The 17,221-nt window shown below is 44.3% G+C and overlaps 1 protein-coding gene across 6 annotated transcripts in view; it reads right to left on the minus strand.

The window, feature by feature from the left end:
* Nucleotides 1–17,221, minus strand: part of MYOF (myoferlin) — a 153,246-nt gene that overhangs the window by 82,834 nt on the left and 53,191 nt on the right. For all 6 annotated transcript variants that reach the window (XR_005793567.1, XM_040485881.1, XM_040485884.1 and 3 more), the window contains exons 6-16: nucleotides 13,501–13,667; nucleotides 12,752–12,880; nucleotides 10,256–10,318; nucleotides 10,120–10,170; nucleotides 8,682–8,712; nucleotides 8,097–8,212; nucleotides 7,318–7,444; nucleotides 5,677–5,780; nucleotides 3,768–3,836; nucleotides 3,626–3,669; nucleotides 630–712 (exon numbers count right to left, since the gene is read on the minus strand). Coding sequence is in view for 5 of the 6 variants with exons in the window: in XM_040485881.1 (XP_040341815.1) it covers nucleotides 630–712; nucleotides 3,626–3,669; nucleotides 3,768–3,836; nucleotides 5,677–5,780; nucleotides 7,318–7,444; nucleotides 8,097–8,212; nucleotides 8,682–8,712; nucleotides 10,120–10,170; nucleotides 10,256–10,318; nucleotides 12,752–12,880; nucleotides 13,501–13,667 (984 nt within the window). In the remaining variant the exon portion in view is untranslated. The remainder of the gene's footprint in view (nucleotides 1–629; nucleotides 713–3,625; nucleotides 3,670–3,767; nucleotides 3,837–5,676; nucleotides 5,781–7,317; nucleotides 7,445–8,096; nucleotides 8,213–8,681; nucleotides 8,713–10,119; nucleotides 10,171–10,255; nucleotides 10,319–12,751; nucleotides 12,881–13,500; nucleotides 13,668–17,221) is intronic.

Consider the following 17,221-nt stretch of genomic DNA (forward strand, 5'->3'; position numbering starts at 1 on the left):
TAACAAAAATCAGCTGCTGATATTATTGATATGTCAGCATTAAATTTTTCTTTCTTACCATCTTTGCTTTTCTCCTTCATTTCCTGTTACAATTTCTGGTGTATGCACAGAATCCCAATGCCAGGAATAGGCAAGTAATTCTCAGTATGGAGAACAACAGAAAGAAAAGTGTATTTGTTATCAATGCTTTTAGCACGAAAACAAAATACACATTATCTTAAGGAGTGGAGATTTTATGGCTCATTGCTACCTGACATCCTTGTTCCTGCTAAGGAAGTCAGTGGAGAAGGGAATATTATTTTATATTTGGAGGGACTGGAGTCAATACCATTCTAACAGATAGGTTGCCAACACTCTGTATTGACAGTCAAAAATTTATAAAATAGCTACTGGGAAGAGTTTTTGGATGGGCGCAAGAAAACCAAATTCTTCAAACTGTTAGTTGCCTTAATTATTAGTTACTAATTAATTGTTCTGCTGGTCATCACCAAAACATCACTGAAATAGTTCACTTGGCTCATCACTTTTGGCTTTTGAGAAACCAACTCCATTGCCAGGTGGCCATTCCAGTTCATTCTGCTTCAGAAGTTCTGCACCCTGTCTAGTTCCAGGTCTGCTGATGGACTTACCTTCCACTTCCCCACCAGAGGCAGCAATTTTGGAGAGGTATAGGTATGTTGTTCCAACGACATCATTTTTAGTAAGACGGTCCCTGTGTAAAAGAACAGGTTAAGGCTTCTACCTATGAAGACATAGCTTCACTTCAACAATAATAAGGTTGAGTTGGAAAAGATGCTAGACCTCAGAAATCATCCTGTCCAGTGGGCCTCAAGCTTTGCTGTACTTTAAGAATTACTTGGAAACCCCAGCTCTCATCTCTTATCCAAGCTTTTGATTCAATAAAAGCAGGGGTGGAGAACAAGTACCCGCATTTACACAAGTATATATCTCAACTGATTCTGATATGGATGGTCCTCCAACTACCTATTGAGAAACATTAACTGGGCAATTCATTTCAGCTATGGAAACTGAGGTTTTTACAGACAGGTCAAGGGATTTGCCTATGGCCACTCAATACCATTGTCATAAAATGAATGAAACAATTACAGGTACGGTATCTAATGGGTGTAATGTAATCACATTACATAGGATAAGTGTGTGTGTCTGATTTTATCATGTTCATACAGATTACTCTGATGGTTTAACAACTACAATGAATGGGTCTTTCACAGGGAGAACAATTCCCTTCCAATTTGGTTCAAATATTTATTGAGCACCTACTGTGTAACAGCTGAGGGCAGCTGAGGGCAGTTGCTTGCCTAGAACCTAAATCTTATTTGTATGGTAGGGACAAATATTCCCACTACAAGTAAATACATTATTATTAATCTTTCCATGGATATCACAGAAAGTATGCAAGTCTAACCCATGAAGTGGCCTCTGGATGGGCTCAACAGTAGGTGTAAAAAAATGAGGTTTCTATGAATAACATCTCTGTGCTTAATTCAACCTATTCTTCCTTTTTTAAATTTTAATATTTATTTACTTATTTTTAGACAGAGAGAGAGGGAGGGAGAGAGACAGAGAGAGATTGGGAGGGGCAGAGAGAGGGAGAGAAAAAGAATCCCAAGCAGGGTCTGCACAGAGCCTGATGCAGGGCTCGAACTCACAAACCATGAGACCATGACCTGAGTGGAAACTAAGAGTCAAATGTTTAACCAACTGAGCCACCCAGGTGCCCCATTTCAGGCTCTCCTTTATTCAATCTAATAGTATACCCACTCTGAAATCTAAGACCCCATGGGAGAGAGGAAAGGTTCAGTATTTGGGGGAAAGACAATACTACAGTGTAATATTATTATACTGCATTATAGTAATGGTCTATGTTACATACAATCTTATACATTGTATTAGTATTAGACTATAAAGAATGACTAATGAAACACAGTTTTCCTGAGAAGAAGTATTACTTAAGGATATTAATCACAAGCATGGCTCTTGAATCTTTTCTGTTCATCCAAAAGGATTTAGACTACATTTAAAGAACTCTTAGCTTCCCCCCAGTTGGGCAACTACCCTACAAAATATGTAACCTGAGATTTGGATCCAAGGATTCCTTAGTTAAACAGGGCCTGTCTCTGCATCCTAGTCTACACTATTGCTTTGGAGGGGGCAGATTAGTTCAGAAAGTAACCACATTTGCAGTGACCACCGACGACTCTGGGATGGCTCAATCCACAACCACTCACTGCAAAGCCAGTAAGCCAGAGTAGTCACCTGAACTCTATAGGTCCACATTCACATTCCTGAGAGTTCCCAAGGCCCATGGAACACATTCAGAATGTTGCCTGAGGGTCTCAAGTGCTAAAATCAAGCTTACACTCACTGGAAGGGGTTTTCTGTCTTCACGACCCTTCCATGACCCTCAGTAAACTGTGATGTGGTCATTGAACAAAACGAAATTTACTACCTCCTCCCAAAGTGCCCTTTTGCCACAGTACTGGGAGGGTGCCAATGCAAAAGCCAAATACATTCTGTCAAAGGAAAAACTATGGGGACAGCCAGACAGGGCAGGGGCCTAACTCAGTCTCTAACTTTCTGAGTGACTGTGAGCAAGTTACCTGACCTCTCTGAGCCTTAGTATCTTCATCTGTAAAATAAACTGATAATAGTCTCCAACTGAAAAGGTTACTCTAAAGACTAAATGGGATATTACAGTTAAGTCACATGGTACAGCACTTAGAGTGCCCAAAAAATGGTAGCTAGCACCAGTATAAACGCTGATGATGAGGATGATGATGGTATTTGCCATTTTCAATCTCAAGGAGTTAAGGACTGCCAACTGAATGCCTCATCCAGCTAGAACATGCACAAGAATGGCCTTATTATGGTCAATCCCCGTTAGGAGGGTGATCTAGTTAAAATTCCATCAGAACCTCTCAGTGAATTTTCTTTGCATTCAATCAGACAGGTGGGTTTCTCCATTTTCCTTTCTTTTTATTTATTTTTTTTTAATTTTTTTTTCTACGTTTTTTATTTATTTTTGGGACAGAGAGAGACAGAGCATGAACGGGGGAGGGGCAGAGAGAGAGGGAGACACAGAATCGGAAACAGGCTCCAGGCTCCGAGCCATCAGCCCAGAGCCCGATGCGGGGCTCGAACTCGCGGACCGCGAGATCGTGACCTGGCTGAAGTCGGACGCTTAACCGACTGCGCCACCCAGGCGCCCCTCTCCATTTTCCTTTCTAACAATAACAGAGAATAGCTGTTGAAATGTTTTGGTGATTCTTCTCAAGCAATGGTTCACTCCATTTCTGAAGTCTATTTTGGACAGCCTAAACAGTATTTAAATCCTTGATTTCTTATCTTGGGGCGTTTTCAGATTATTTTCCCCTTGTTTACGAGCCAATGGAACGAAGATACACAAAGCTTTTCTGTAGCAATACCATTAATAATTTTTTTTTAAAAGAAAACACCCAATTCCAGGAGCAGTTTATCACCTCCCTCTAGAAGAAAAAGAAACAGGCTGAAAAGTAAGAGTTAGACCATCAGAGTAATGTTCTGCAATATCCAAGTGTTCAATTCTTTAATTCTGAATTAGACACAAATTTGTTTTTTAACTCACCAGTCATATATTGTTAGCTTTATTTTTTCACACATCGAAGGAAACTGTTAAGAAGAAACAGAACAAAGTAGTTGTTTCTCAACTTATTCAGTAACTATTAAAGTAAATAGTCTTATTTTTCTGCAAGAAAAAAACATCAAACCTTGATCTGAAGATTAATGACTTGGTTCCACTCAGGGTTTGCATTTTTCTCAATTATATTTGTGCAAACCTGTAAAATCATCAAAACAAAACAGTAGATATTCAAGATTCTAACTTCTGCAAGTTCACATGTATGCATACTACATTATGACTCTAGCAGTCTATTTAGCCAGTTACATACTTAGTAACCTGGTTAAAGTTTATATCTCTTCTATTAGGTAAAATATAACATGGGTTTAATATTAATCTTTGCTTCATCTATGCACTAAAAGTTACTTTTCAATCGTCAGATTTCTAACATTGGATTAGGGTCATGTTGCAAGAGTTAATGTTTATTGAGCACTTACTGCATACTATCTAGTGAGCATCTCTTCATTGACATATGCACACAGATCTTTTGATCCTGCCCACAAGCCCCTCTCCCTGCTCCCCAAACCAGCTCCTGTTAGAACCAGTCACCACATCTCTCTTCCCTGGACATGCCTCACTCCTGATACCACAGCTTTGTCCAGATGCTGATCTCCCCGGGGTGCCTGCCGTTGGCTCCTGTCTGATGCACACACCCTCTCCTGCCTCCTTACTTTCATGGCACTCCCTGTGTAGCAGTCTCAGTGAGCTCTCCAGGCATGCTTAAAGTCCAGACCCTACTCTGGCTCATAAAACCCTGCCTACCTTTCCCCACCCCAAATCTGACTTCAGCTCTTAGCTTCCCCCGGCTCACTGCACCCCAGCCACATGGGGTGTCTTTCACTGCAAATGTGTCTCCTCCTTGGGAGCCTTTACACCTGCTCTTCTCTCTTCCTGGAAGCCCCTGCCCTCCAGATCTCACATCATCCAGGCCTCTGCTCAAATGTCACCTCCTCAAAGGTGTCCCACCTGCTAACCTAGCAAAACCCACCTCCTCTCCCCAACCCCCAGCACCAATCACTCCTTGTTCTCTGCCCTCTTTTCTGCATCGTACATGGTATTATCTGAAATGATTCAAATACTTATTTGCTTGTTTATTGCTGTTCCTTCTGCTACAAGGGAAGTTCCATGAGAGCTGAATTCTCTATCCCTAGCACACGGGACAGTTTCCATATTTAATAGGCTCACAATAATTACTTAACCTAATTAATTAACACTTTCAACAATCCTATGGGATTATTATTATCTTGATTTATAGCTCAGGAAATTGAGACTGAGAGCTAAAGGAATTTGCCTTAATTGCCTCTGGAGTTGGCTCAAGTCTAAACCGTAAATCTTGCTCCAGAACAGAGGGCTTTTCCACCGCCTCCCTTCCACCACGCACTGCCTCTCCTAGAAAGCAACACCTGGTCGATATGCGTGTGGTTGACCAAATCTCGCTTTCATAAGCAAATGGTTCGACTGTACAGAAGACGCTAGGTCTTCATGCCTATAACTAGGCATGGTGGTCTCGGATGTGCCTATACCAAGAGTCTCCCGGCTCATCCCTGTGGGCTGGGATGGAGCTCTCCTGCCTGCTCTCCAGTTCCGGCGGCTGGCTGGGGCCTGGGAAGTGAGAAGCATGTGGGGAGCGGGCAGCTGGGCGTCGGGGGGCTATCCCCAACATTTACTGAGGATTGTTGTTGCCAGCGAGGAAGCTTGCCTTAGACAAAGACAAGGTTTGGGTCTGAGAAGTAATCCAAATAACTCAGTGATAGTTTTCACATTCTATTCTTTCAAAAGACTGAATTTTCTGATTTGAGTCCTGCAAACTTTCCACTCCAAAATAAACCTGTGGAGAAGTCTGGCATGTTCCGACTCAAATAATCTGTGTTCCTGCAGACTTCCCAGATCATCAGGAGTCAGCTACTTTCACAAAGAATAAACAGGAATTCACTCCAAGGAAAGCACAGTGGTTTAAATATTTTTTCCTAGAGGCGTCTGCATTTAGATCACATACAAACCTTTTTCCCAGCAAAGGAAACTTCTACAAAAGGATCCACTAGGTTTTTTTTATCTGCATTGCCTCCGAATATTTCCTTTACCGTCTGTGAGAAGGCATCATCCACTAGAAAGCAACATGTCGCACAGCAGAGATTAAATTTGATTTTCTTAAAGGAACAGAAATCACTCAGCAAAATTAAAAATTTTCTCCTAAACATGAAGACAAGTTGCAACAAGAATTGTTCTCAAAAGTGGCAAGCAGGAGTAGCACTGTACTACAGAAATTTTGTCTTAGCTAAGAGAAAAAAATGTGTTCTCCCCACAAAGTTTTAAAAAAAAAAAGAGCACCTTGAAAAATAAACCAATAAATTATTCTATTGAAAATCAGTCATCCATGAAGAAAAAGTAGAATAAAGACAGTCCATCCATATAAGGTCAGAGGCAGTTCAAAAACTCATCCTGGTTTCAACTTGGAAATACGTTTTAGGTCAAAATAGTGTAAGCCTAGTCGACTTTTTCAGAGAAATCCAAGGAACTTTGGCATGATCACACATAACATAATCATAAATCACACATTTAAGCAACTATAAACACCATGTCTCTGTTTTAACAAACTAAGAAATGAATGGAGATCAATTAAATAGTCCTTGTAGGCAGTATAATGTGAGGTTTAATTTATTTACTTCATTTAAGATATCTCTGAGCAGAGATGAGCATTATAGGATGTTAAGCATTATAGGATGTTAAAAAAGAGACGGGGTACGTTCCCAAGGAAAGTAGCAAATCCTGAAGAGATCCATGGCTTGTACACAGAGTGCTATCTCCTGGGGACTTGGGAAGGGTTCCCATGTCCCAGGGCCCAGCGGGAAGCAGATAGGCTGGACAAGGCAGAAGGTTGCTGGTCCTTGGCAATGACAAAGGAGTGGCTGGGCCAGTGTCTATGAGTAAAATCACCATAAGTGATTCTCTTAAATGCATCCAATCTCTTGTTACACGTACCTCGCCACGCAATATTGCCAGATTTCTAGTTACTGGCACTTAACCATGTTTTGCTCAGCTATTTTTTTTTTTAACGTTTACTTATTTTTGAGACAGAGAGAGACAGAGCATGAACGGGGGAGGGTCAGAGAGAGGGAGACACAGAATCCGAAGCAGGCTCCAGGCTCTGAGCTGTCAGCACAGAGCCCGATGCGGGGCTCGAACTCACGGACTGTGAGATCATGACCTGAGCTGAAGTCGGCTGCTCAACCGACTGAGCCACCCAGGCACCCCATTGCTCAGCTATTTTTAATAATCCAATAACAAATACATTATTTGTTTCAAAAATGTCATATTTTCCCCTGTGATGAAAGGAGTCAGAAGTGCTGACTGCTGGTCACTCTTTTGTATCCTCTAGAATAAGGAGAAGATGGAGAACACAGATGGAACAGAATGGGCCAAACGCTCAGTTAGGAGCAAGGGCCAATGACCAACTGGCTTCCCCATCAGCCTGCTCAGGAAGCTTTCAGTGGGGCCAGAATGAATGGAAAGAAGTCCACGAAGACCTTTGCAAAGAAAAACCAAGGATAGATAGCAACCAATCACTATTCAGAGCATGATGTTAGCACATGTGATCGTGCAGATAACTGGTCGTCCTGGGGAAGGACTGAATCCATACGTACTCTGGGGGATGTCCTCTGCTCGGTAGATTTTCAGCAAGAAGGTCACCCACCGGAGGGCGATGCCAGCAGGGAGTAGCAAATTACTCTCCACGTCATCACTGTCATTATCACGATCTCGTTTCTCAGCCTATTGGGGAAACATGATTATAAATGATACCCATAGAAAAGCAGCACTTGGAAGGAGCCAAACTGATGCTTGTAAAATGAAACCAATTGGAACTGTTTCCATTAGGATTTCCTGTGCTTCAGGCTTAAGAGTTCAGCCACCAATTCCATGTCAAAATTAGTCTGCATAATCAAAGCTCGTATGTCTCTTCCACAAGAAAATAACATGACCTTTTGTAATTTTATGAGCACTAAATAGGAGAAAAAAAGAGAGACCGTTCCTGAAGTTTTGTCAATTTCTCTTGGGTACTACCTGTCTCCCAGTTTGCTGTCTAGTTTCCTAGAATGACAACTGTCCCTTTAGGTAGCAATGCCTGGTTTTGCAAGTGAGCCATACTTTATAGGTCAAATGATGCAAGGGACTCTTGAAAATACACATATCTTTACTAAATGAAAAATCCACTCCTGGACACCAGGAAGGAGTCCAAGTGAGCTGGAATAATAGTTCTACCATGGAGAAAAGAACAACTTCCAAAAAATAGGAGGAACTGGAAGGTTGGGGTTATTGATTGGAAGTTGTGTTGCATTTCACAACTACTGACTCCCACTTGCTTAGCTCTTGGCCCTCCCTTTTTAGTGAAAACATGTAAAAGGTATAGAATGTAAGGGCTCACAGGAGGCTCATCTCCGGTTCCCAGGATGAACATGCTGACTTTCATGTAACCTTTAGCTCCTGAGCTGGCATCTTCGGGGTCATTGAGAAGAAGCCATTTTCTCATGATAGCATGACCTAAAATAAAGAAGGATTAAAAGGACAGGGACCCACTACAGACAAGTTGACAGGTTTGTGATTTCATCTGCTATAAGACAAACAATAATTTTCTCTGAAATATCATAATGACACCAAATTTGCCAGATGAGTCTCTATATTGATGGCCTCTGCTTTGCACTGACTAGCCCCCAACCCCAATCCTGCCCTGGTGTGACTCAAGACTCTCTCTAAGCTCTATTAACTGTTTTTATAATTTGATTTTGATAAGATCAAAATACTGTCACAAAACAGAGAAATTACGTACTTGTGAATGTTAGGATAATTACTATCAGATTAAAAAAGATGTCCATATTAAGCTATTACTCATTCCTAAGTATCCTTCCCCCTCCTCAGTCAAGAAAACATTTTTATTATTCCCTTTTTGATCCCTCAGATTTTCTTGATTCCCAGAATGTTCAAGTTCATGGGGAGAAAAAATATTACTTACCAGGTTCATCATAAATGAATCCAACATCAATCTGGGAAAAAATAATTTAAAATAGTTCAAATAGATTTTAAAATCAGTTTAGTCATTTCAAAGAAACCATAATTGTTATATTAAAAATGTTTTTAATGTTTTTTTTTTTTTATTTTTGAGAGAGAGACAGAGTGCGAGCAGGGGAGGGGCAGAGAAAGAGGGAGACACAGGATCTGAAGCAGGCTTCAGGCTCTGAGCTGTCAGCACAGAGCCCAATGCAGGGCTCGAACTCACGAACCATGAGATCATGACCTGAGCCAAAGTCCCACACTTAACCGACTGAGCCACCCAGGTGCCCCATTATTATATATTAAATATAAGACTCTTGCCAAGACTTTGGTTTCTTTGAGAACATTTCCTTCTTACCCTCTCCATACCTCCAGTGCCTTGCCTGACCCTCAATCAATCATTCCAAATGAATGAACTAACTAGTCTTAGAACTGGAAGGGACCACGGAAGTAGGATAACCAGTATGTCCTGGTTTGCTTGGGACTTTTCCCCAAGCACAGAAAGTCTCACATTCTGTGAAATCCCTCAGTCCTGGGCAAACCTGGACTTTGGTTACCCTATGAGAAGTCACCTGGCCCAATTTCCTATCCAATATTCCTCTTCCTTTCCTCTGGCTAATGCTAATGCTAATGCTAATGCTAATGCTAATGCTAATATTAATACAACCATCAGTTGGGCACTTCAATATGGCAAACAGTGTACTAGTCTTCACATTGACTCCTTTTTACAGAGGAAACTAAGGATCAGTTGGCATGTGGCTAGTTGGTGGCAGACAGGTATGAACACATTCAGGCCTGATCCAAATCATTCTCTAGGACTTCTAATGACTGGGAGCCCTGAGAGGCTTTGAGAGGTAGTCCATTCCACGCAGAATTGCTGAGAAGCACCCACCAAGTATTTATCTTTAATTCCAAGATGGGTTACTTGGAAAAGCACCACGATTCTCTTTCCTGGTTTGCTTGCCTTTCATATTCAAGGTTTACAATAATTGGCTTTGTAGATGGAGCTCTGGGGCTGCCGGTAAGTGGAGCTGGGTGATGGGCTTCTTGCCATCAACAAGCACCCTTTCCCTCTGCAGCACTGCACTGGCTTCCATCCGCAGCTGGAGTGCTGGCAAGGGCCCTGATGTGGCAGCTTTCAGGTATTTGCTTTAAGGTATCACAAGTGTTGTACTTGGAAGTTGATTAGACCCAGGCCAGAGGACACTCAGCTGGTTTCTGGCCCCTGGGGCATTTGTGTCCTGCTGGCATACCAGCCCTCAGCAAAGACCGTGACATGAATCCCTCACACGTAACTTTTAAGATCACCCAGGTGGACAGCTGGATATGTGGCCAGGAACCTGATGCCTCATTACGACAGTGCCCATGTAAGTTGAATGAAACAGACTGTTGGCACTCACCTTAAATTCCCCCATCAGACAGTCTGCCCGCAAAGAATGGGAATTATAAACCTGAAAGAAAGAAGAGCCATGAGAAGCTTATCGGCTTTATCCGGCAGTTAGAGAGCACCACCTTCCTACTCCGGAGCCCCCTTACCCGAATGCTGATGATCTCATCCATCAGTTCAGAAGGAGTTATGTGGACATTGTAGAAAAATAACTGTCAAAACAAAAGAGAAAAATGTTTGAACGTTTACAGGGGTGGACTCAGGTTTAGTGTGATCTAATGCTATAATTTGAGGGCCCTCCTAAGAAATTATAAAAACATAACCCCCAAATAGGTGTGACCATGAGAACACATTGCAGGGCCTTCAGAAAGACCCATAAGCTTAAGCTTCTTGAGCTTCATGGCAAACTCACCTTTGCATGTCAGAAAAAGGAAAAAGGGTTAAGTAACAACGGTAGTGTTTATGTAATGAAACAGAATTGTTCCTTTGGGGCCAGAAACATACTAGCTCACATAAAGATCTAAGGTTATTGCATGCTGCAATCCCACTAAAATGGGTGCTTAGGGCTTGCATGACCTGGAAAGTTGAGTTGAATTCCCTACAATTGTCCTGAATTTCTACAATGTCTACAATTGTCCTGAAAAAAGTTCTTTTTTAGCTTTTTTAAAAGACATCTAGGATCCACTCAAGGATTATACATACAGGTTGTTGTGTCTTTTTAGTTTCCTTTTATGTAGAACTGTACTCCTGCCTATTTTTGTGGTTTATTTTTTCTATCAAGATCAGTTGTCTTATAAAATATCCCACACTCTGGATTTGCATGAATACTTCCTCACTGTTAGATTCAAATTGGTCATTTGACAAGAAACAACACAGGTGATGTTAATACTTCCATTATATCACATCAGGACACACACTTCAGTTCGTCCCATTATCAGTGATACCAAGTTTAATCACTTGGTTAAGAAGATGTAGGTAAACTAGGGATTTTTTTTAGTAAAATTCTTTTATTGATTCCTGAATTGGTCTGCTTGGAGCCTCAGGTATTTGATCTTTTCCCTTTTGCCCAGAGTTCTCATCTCAAAAAAATTCATTATAATGGGAAATTCTAAGGTGGAGATTCTTGCTAGGCTCCTGAGAATGTGGCTGAGTAAATATTTATCCTGCCTATGAATACATTACACCTTAGGTGTCCAGTCACCCGCGGCCTGCCCTCCCTGCAGTCTGGTCTTCTTCACAGTGAACCTCTTTCCCAAAGTCCACTTTCCGGAAGTGCTCAATGTACACCCATGTCTCATGTCTGCTTTGACACTACTCAGCTGCGTGCTGGTGTCTACAGTTCATCCAAGGAAGAGAAGTGACAAGCAAGAAGATAGGTCTTCTGTGAATGAAGGTAGGGCCAGCTTGAACATAGGGGAAGAAACTAGAACACAAGACAGAAGCAACTGGTTCCTTTTACACATAGGGGTATGGAAAAGAACAAAAGTGGAGCTGAGGCTAGGTCTAGAAGCTGTAGGGAGGGATCTCAGGGGAACGGGGATAGGAAACCCTGGAAAGAAGGCCTGGGCTCACAGAACGGGCAATGGGACGCACGCCTGAGGAATCTCAGAAATGAATCTCCTCAGAGCAAGGCTGGGCTCGGAAAAGTCCCCAAGCTTATCATTTCTCTTCACAGCCCTGATCGTGGGGTTTGTGCTACCTGAGATGACTATCAAGGTATTCAGTGTTTTTGAGGAGTGTTCCAGAAGGGGTCAACAGAAGGACTATGTTCTCGATATTCAGGGACAAGAAAAACCTTTTGGCTCCTAACTGCTTTCCTTTAACATGTATTATTTTTCTAGCCATGTAGGTTTTGACATCTTTAAAAAGCCAGCCATTGTTGTCCCTGTGAAAACTGTAACATCTGCCTTAGAGCTGGGACTGAAACTCAGTATTTTTTTCTTTCATGGGCGTCCAGCATCAACTGGTCTTAATTGTGAAAATGTGCTGGGCATGCTGTTTTTTTTTTTTTTTTTTAATTTTTTTTTTTTAACGTTTATTTATTTTTGAGACAGAGAGAGACAGAGCATGAACGGGGGAGGGACAGAGAGAGAGGGAGACACAGAATCTGAAACAGGCTCCAGGCTCTGAGCTGTCAGCACAGAGCCCGATGCGGGGCTCGAACTCACGGACCGTGAGATCATGACCTGAGCCGAAGTCGGACGCTCAACCGACTCAACCAACCGAGCCACCCAGGCGCCCCGGGCATGCTGTTTTAAAAGTAACAAAGCAATCACAGAAATGACTCAGTCACATGGACTCATCCCTCAGACACACCCTGCTGATTAGAAAGAGCAAAGGCAGATGTAGGTGACTTCACGGGCTCCATCCTGAGGGGTACAAGGATCCGTCAGGAGAGGCGCCATGGGGAAGTGGTCTAAAAACGCCAGCAAGACCCCGGCAGCTCTGAGAACCAATGATGAAGCAGGACATGTGGTTTCAAGACCCAGTGGTCCTTAGAATGTTTAACGCGGGAACTTTTCGTTCTCTTTACCAGATTTTTGTACACGAGTTCCCCTCCCATACGGAACAGGAGAGAGAACGCTGGGAGGTGCATATAAGTAGAACAGACACATTGAGCAGAAACATGCATTATGCCCATTTACCTCATCAAAAAATGGGTTGTTCCCTCTCTTGATTCTCGTTCGGTGTGTCTGACCACAGACATGGACCTTGACCACGGGCCTTATATTGTTGCCACTTAACTGCCGGCCCTCAATCACCCGGACACGGATCTGGAAGCACAGAAGGGGTGTTGTTACTGATCCTTCTCCAGTAAGGAGTCCTCGGATCCCCGTCAGCTCGCCTGCCTGTAAGGACCGCTGAAAGTAGGCCAGGGCAGCTTTGCCACACAGCGGCGTGCATGGACTGGGGTGGCCCCCATGCTCATTCCCAAGGTGGAACTGGGTTCCAGAAACTGAGAGCAGTAGTGGGACTGGAATAGTCCGGAGCTGGCCCTGGGAAAGGGCGGGACAGGGCAGAGGCCGCTGCTCCAACCCCAGCCTCCTCCCTGGTCTGCCTGAGCCTGGGATGCATTAACTCACTCCACGGCTGTCCGCCAATGAGGTGCCTAGAGCTACGAAAAGGCAATACTGTGATTCTCGTCTCTCCTACCACCAAAGGGAAGGAGCGGTATAGTTTTATTTCTCTGACGAGCCTCATCTGGCTTGACTACGTCTACTTCTGCATGCAGAACAGAGACGGACAGCTCTTCTTTTCGGGTTTATGCCCTGATGTCCCCTTTTGCTAACTGAGCTGCTGCTCATAGCAATGGGTCTCTCCCAGAACACCGCGACTAACAGAAGCTGGACAATACGGCAGTAAAACAAACGTGGGGTGTGCTGGCTGTTCCTACCTGGAAGTCCTGGGGCTTGTTGGACAGCATCCGCCGGCTCTTCTTTCCTTTCGTGAGCCTCCGGGCAAGCTGAGCCTCCGACACCAGCCCACCTGCCCCCTTGGGCCCAGGGGTCCTGACTGTATTGTCCAATCTGTCTTCATCACCTCCATCTTCCTCCTCTTCTCCTAAAACACCAAAAAGGAATGCTGTCAGAGATGGCCCTCACACTGTAAATGTCTGAACTCGGGTTTCCTGGACTCCAAGAGTTTTCAGTGTTCCTGAGGCAGGTGGTGAAGGAGTCGCTCCTTTGGTGACACCTATTTGGGATGTGCTGACTCAGATACAGTTTCTTAGGAAAATGTGTTCATGGTGCATCAGGGCGCTCATTCGGGCTGTATTCAGAGTGGCCAAGAGAACACCAGAGACCAAGGGGAGAGTGATAGAAGTCTCAGTCAGACCTAGCCAGAAATCACCTGGTTCTGATCTGGGAACCCCCCCTGACGTCAAGGGACCTTTCTGCAGTTAGGACACAGAGGTGAGAAAATGCCGGCGGAAACTGGAACTTTGCACAGGAGACTTCAACTCCAGTTTTCTTGCCAAGCAGACCAAGGTGGTCTCATGCCCTCCCTTTGCCCACCTAGTCTTTCACTTCCACACACATCTGTCTCCTCGTTATCCCCCTAGCTTCCCTTCATACTCGGGGCAGGGAGGGGGAGGTGCTTCCTGATTGACATAGTGAGAGCCTACTTCCTTCTGATTCTTTGGAAAACACCCCAAGTGTCCCTCACTCTCTTGAGTACGTCCAGAGGATCCTTCCCAACGGGGCCTCCCCTCTGCCTTCACACAGGCACAGATCTTTCTCTCCTTAAAAAAAACAAAAACAAAAACAAAAACAAAAAACTAATTTCTGCCTACTATGTCTCCCCTTTCTTCTATTCACAGACTCTTTTAGACGCGTTGACAAATTTCAGTTTTTCTTATCTTAACAGACAAAAAGTGTGAACTCCTGCTAACCTGTGCAGTATAATTTAAGAGTTCCTAGAAGACTAACTTGTCCAAAAAGTACCGGCATTTGCACTCCCTACCTTTGGATTCTGAAACTCCTCCTTTACAATGCGAAATCATGCAAGAGACTGAATTTCCATGCTAACATGTCTGTCAGTCACTCACATGATAGTATGAATTAGTTCAATCAAACTGCCGTGTAGCACAGCTCTTAAAACTTGGGCTCTGGGGTCATATGGCTTAAATTCAAATCCCAATTTTCAGCTATGTGAGTCTGAGTAAGTTTTATAATTTCTGTTTTAGTTTTCTCATTTGTAAGAAGGGAGAAATAATAGTATTTACCACAGGGTTATTGTAAAGAAAATTAATGTATATGCAAACCTTCAACATGGTGTCTGGCAAAAAGCCAGCCTATAAATTCATCTTTTTTTTTTTTTAACTTTTGTTGATGAATCAGTTTTTGCAGGAGCGCAGGATTCTAGAACACTTCCTGGAGAGCAGTCATGAGGTGGGGTGAGGGCTGGAACCGTCAGTAGGCAGCATGGGGGAGGGGGGCTCAGTGTGAGGAAGGGGCAGTTACAAGGAAGTAAAAGCCGCCCACCCACACCACATACTGCTTCAGAGCTCAGCCCAGAATGAACCCTCCTCCTCACCACCCCTCATTCACGCTTCGCCTATCCACCCACTTCTGTCTATGAATGTCAACCATGACCTCTTCTCACTAAGCTCAGGACCCTTTTCTGAGTCCTCACATTCCACTTAACATGGCCTTGGGCACTGGGACCCACACACACTTCCTTACATCATGCCACTCTCTTCCTGGCACTCTGACTGAACCTTCTCAGGTTCTGCATGGTCCCCTTTTCATGTCCTACTCCCCAAGTGTGACTTCCCCCTCTGTTCCTCAGCCCTCTGAGGTCTGCCCTGACACCCTTTGGATCTACGCTTTGGAGTCACAGCCCCTCAGAGCGTTAGGCTAGAGGGGCCTCAGAGGTCCCGGGTTGGACGTGCCCCTCCCCACGGTGTGCAGACGAGACAACTAAAGTCTGGAAAGCTGAACGAGCTATGAGGTCATCGGGAGCTGAGCTGAAATGAGCACCCGGGTGTTCACCCTACCTCAATGGCTTAAGACTGGGTCCAAAACCAGGCTGTGGGTGAAGGAGCTGTGGTCCCTCTGGTTCCTCAGCACCTCTGTCAGGACACCAGGATAGCCCAGAGAGGCTGAAGGCAGGGAAGGGCTACCTTTGCCCTCTGCAAGGTAACCTGGGTCTCATTTTCCCCATCCCTGAATAGGCTTCAGAAGCAAGGCTTGCCTGCCACCCATCTCTGGGAGCCCAGGTCTCAAAATGTCCCTCCCATTCTCCACCAAGTGAGCTCCTCAACTCCCTCAAGCCCTAGGTGAATACCCTGTCCCTGGACAGCACCACACATCGTCCTAGCCAGGGGCTTGGTGAATGCAGAATGAATGAGGGGACATGGGCCCCTGCCTTCCCGAGTTCCTGAGCAATTTGTACAAGTGGCAGCACAGCTCTCAGGGAAGAGCACCCGGACACTAGAAGGTGCTCCTCCGACCTTTGCTCCATTCTCAGGAGAACCCAGAAGGCCAGGCCCCCCCCTGCTGCAAACCTGTTCTGGACTGGGCAGTGGTTGGGCTGGATGCTCTGACAACTAAGACAAACTCCCTTCCATCGTCCTGGGCCTAAGCAAGGCTTCCTCCCTGCTGCGGACTGTTCCATTCGGGGTTGGTGGTTATGTATGGTGGCAAGCAGGAGAAGGAGGGGTAAATTGTACCCCTTCGCGGTGCTGGACTCTGTACAAGTCCTCATTAAACTCTTGATGGATGCTTTAGAAAGACAGCAGGCAATGAAGAGCCAGTTTCTTCTAGGAAATACCTTCTGCCATTCAGACTTTAGGCTCAGCGATGCATCAGAGGAAACCAGCCAAAGTCATGGCTACAGCCAGCATCTCTGTGTAGAACAGAAGGATACTGGAGCAGGAAATCGCCCCATTAGGTGGCAGGAAGTTGCACGGGGTTAAACAATACCACCCTAAGTGTTCCACAAACAGTGAGGGGGGCCCTTTAGGCCCTGCCAGGCACACCCTTCTGTGCAAGCTGTTTTGTTACCAAATGTGAGTGGTTGTGTGGGCATGCGCCATCACTGAGACCCAGGCATGCATCCGATGCACAGCCAAGTGGACCTACAAAGGATGACCCTTCATGACCACAGAGGGCAACACTGAGTTGGGAACCGATGATCAAACAGAAAGCTGCTGCTTGTATTGATTTGCTTGTTTTTGCTGGTTAGCACGAAGAACCACAAACTGGGTGGCTGAAAACAAGAGAAATATATTCTCTCACAGTTCCAAACTCTAGAAGGAGGGTGTTGGCAGGACCATGGTCCCTCAGGGTTACCACCCCATCTAATCCTCTTCCATTCCTTGATGAAGAGTCCTTTCTGGAATAGTTTATGTTTCTTTGGGGGGGGGGGGCCCGGTGTCACAGTGACCCAGTTCTTCCAGAATTTTGTAATATTTTGTAATGTTAATTTTGTAAATATTAATTTTATAATTAATTTTGTAATTTTAATTTTGTAATTTTGTGAAATTTTGTAATATTAATTTCAGACAAAAGTCCTTCCTTGCCTCTTAGTTGGTGGCCCGTGGCAATCCTCGGCATTCCTTGGCTCGTGGCTGCATCCTTCCAACCTCTGCGTGTGTCATCACATGGCCTTCT

This window comes from Herpailurus yagouaroundi, unplaced genomic scaffold (genome assembly GCF_014898765.1).
Source record: "Herpailurus yagouaroundi ecotype Mexico unplaced genomic scaffold, PumYag 163, whole genome shotgun sequence".
In the NCBI taxonomy this organism is placed as follows: domain Eukaryota; kingdom Metazoa; phylum Chordata; class Mammalia; order Carnivora; family Felidae; genus Herpailurus; species Herpailurus yagouaroundi.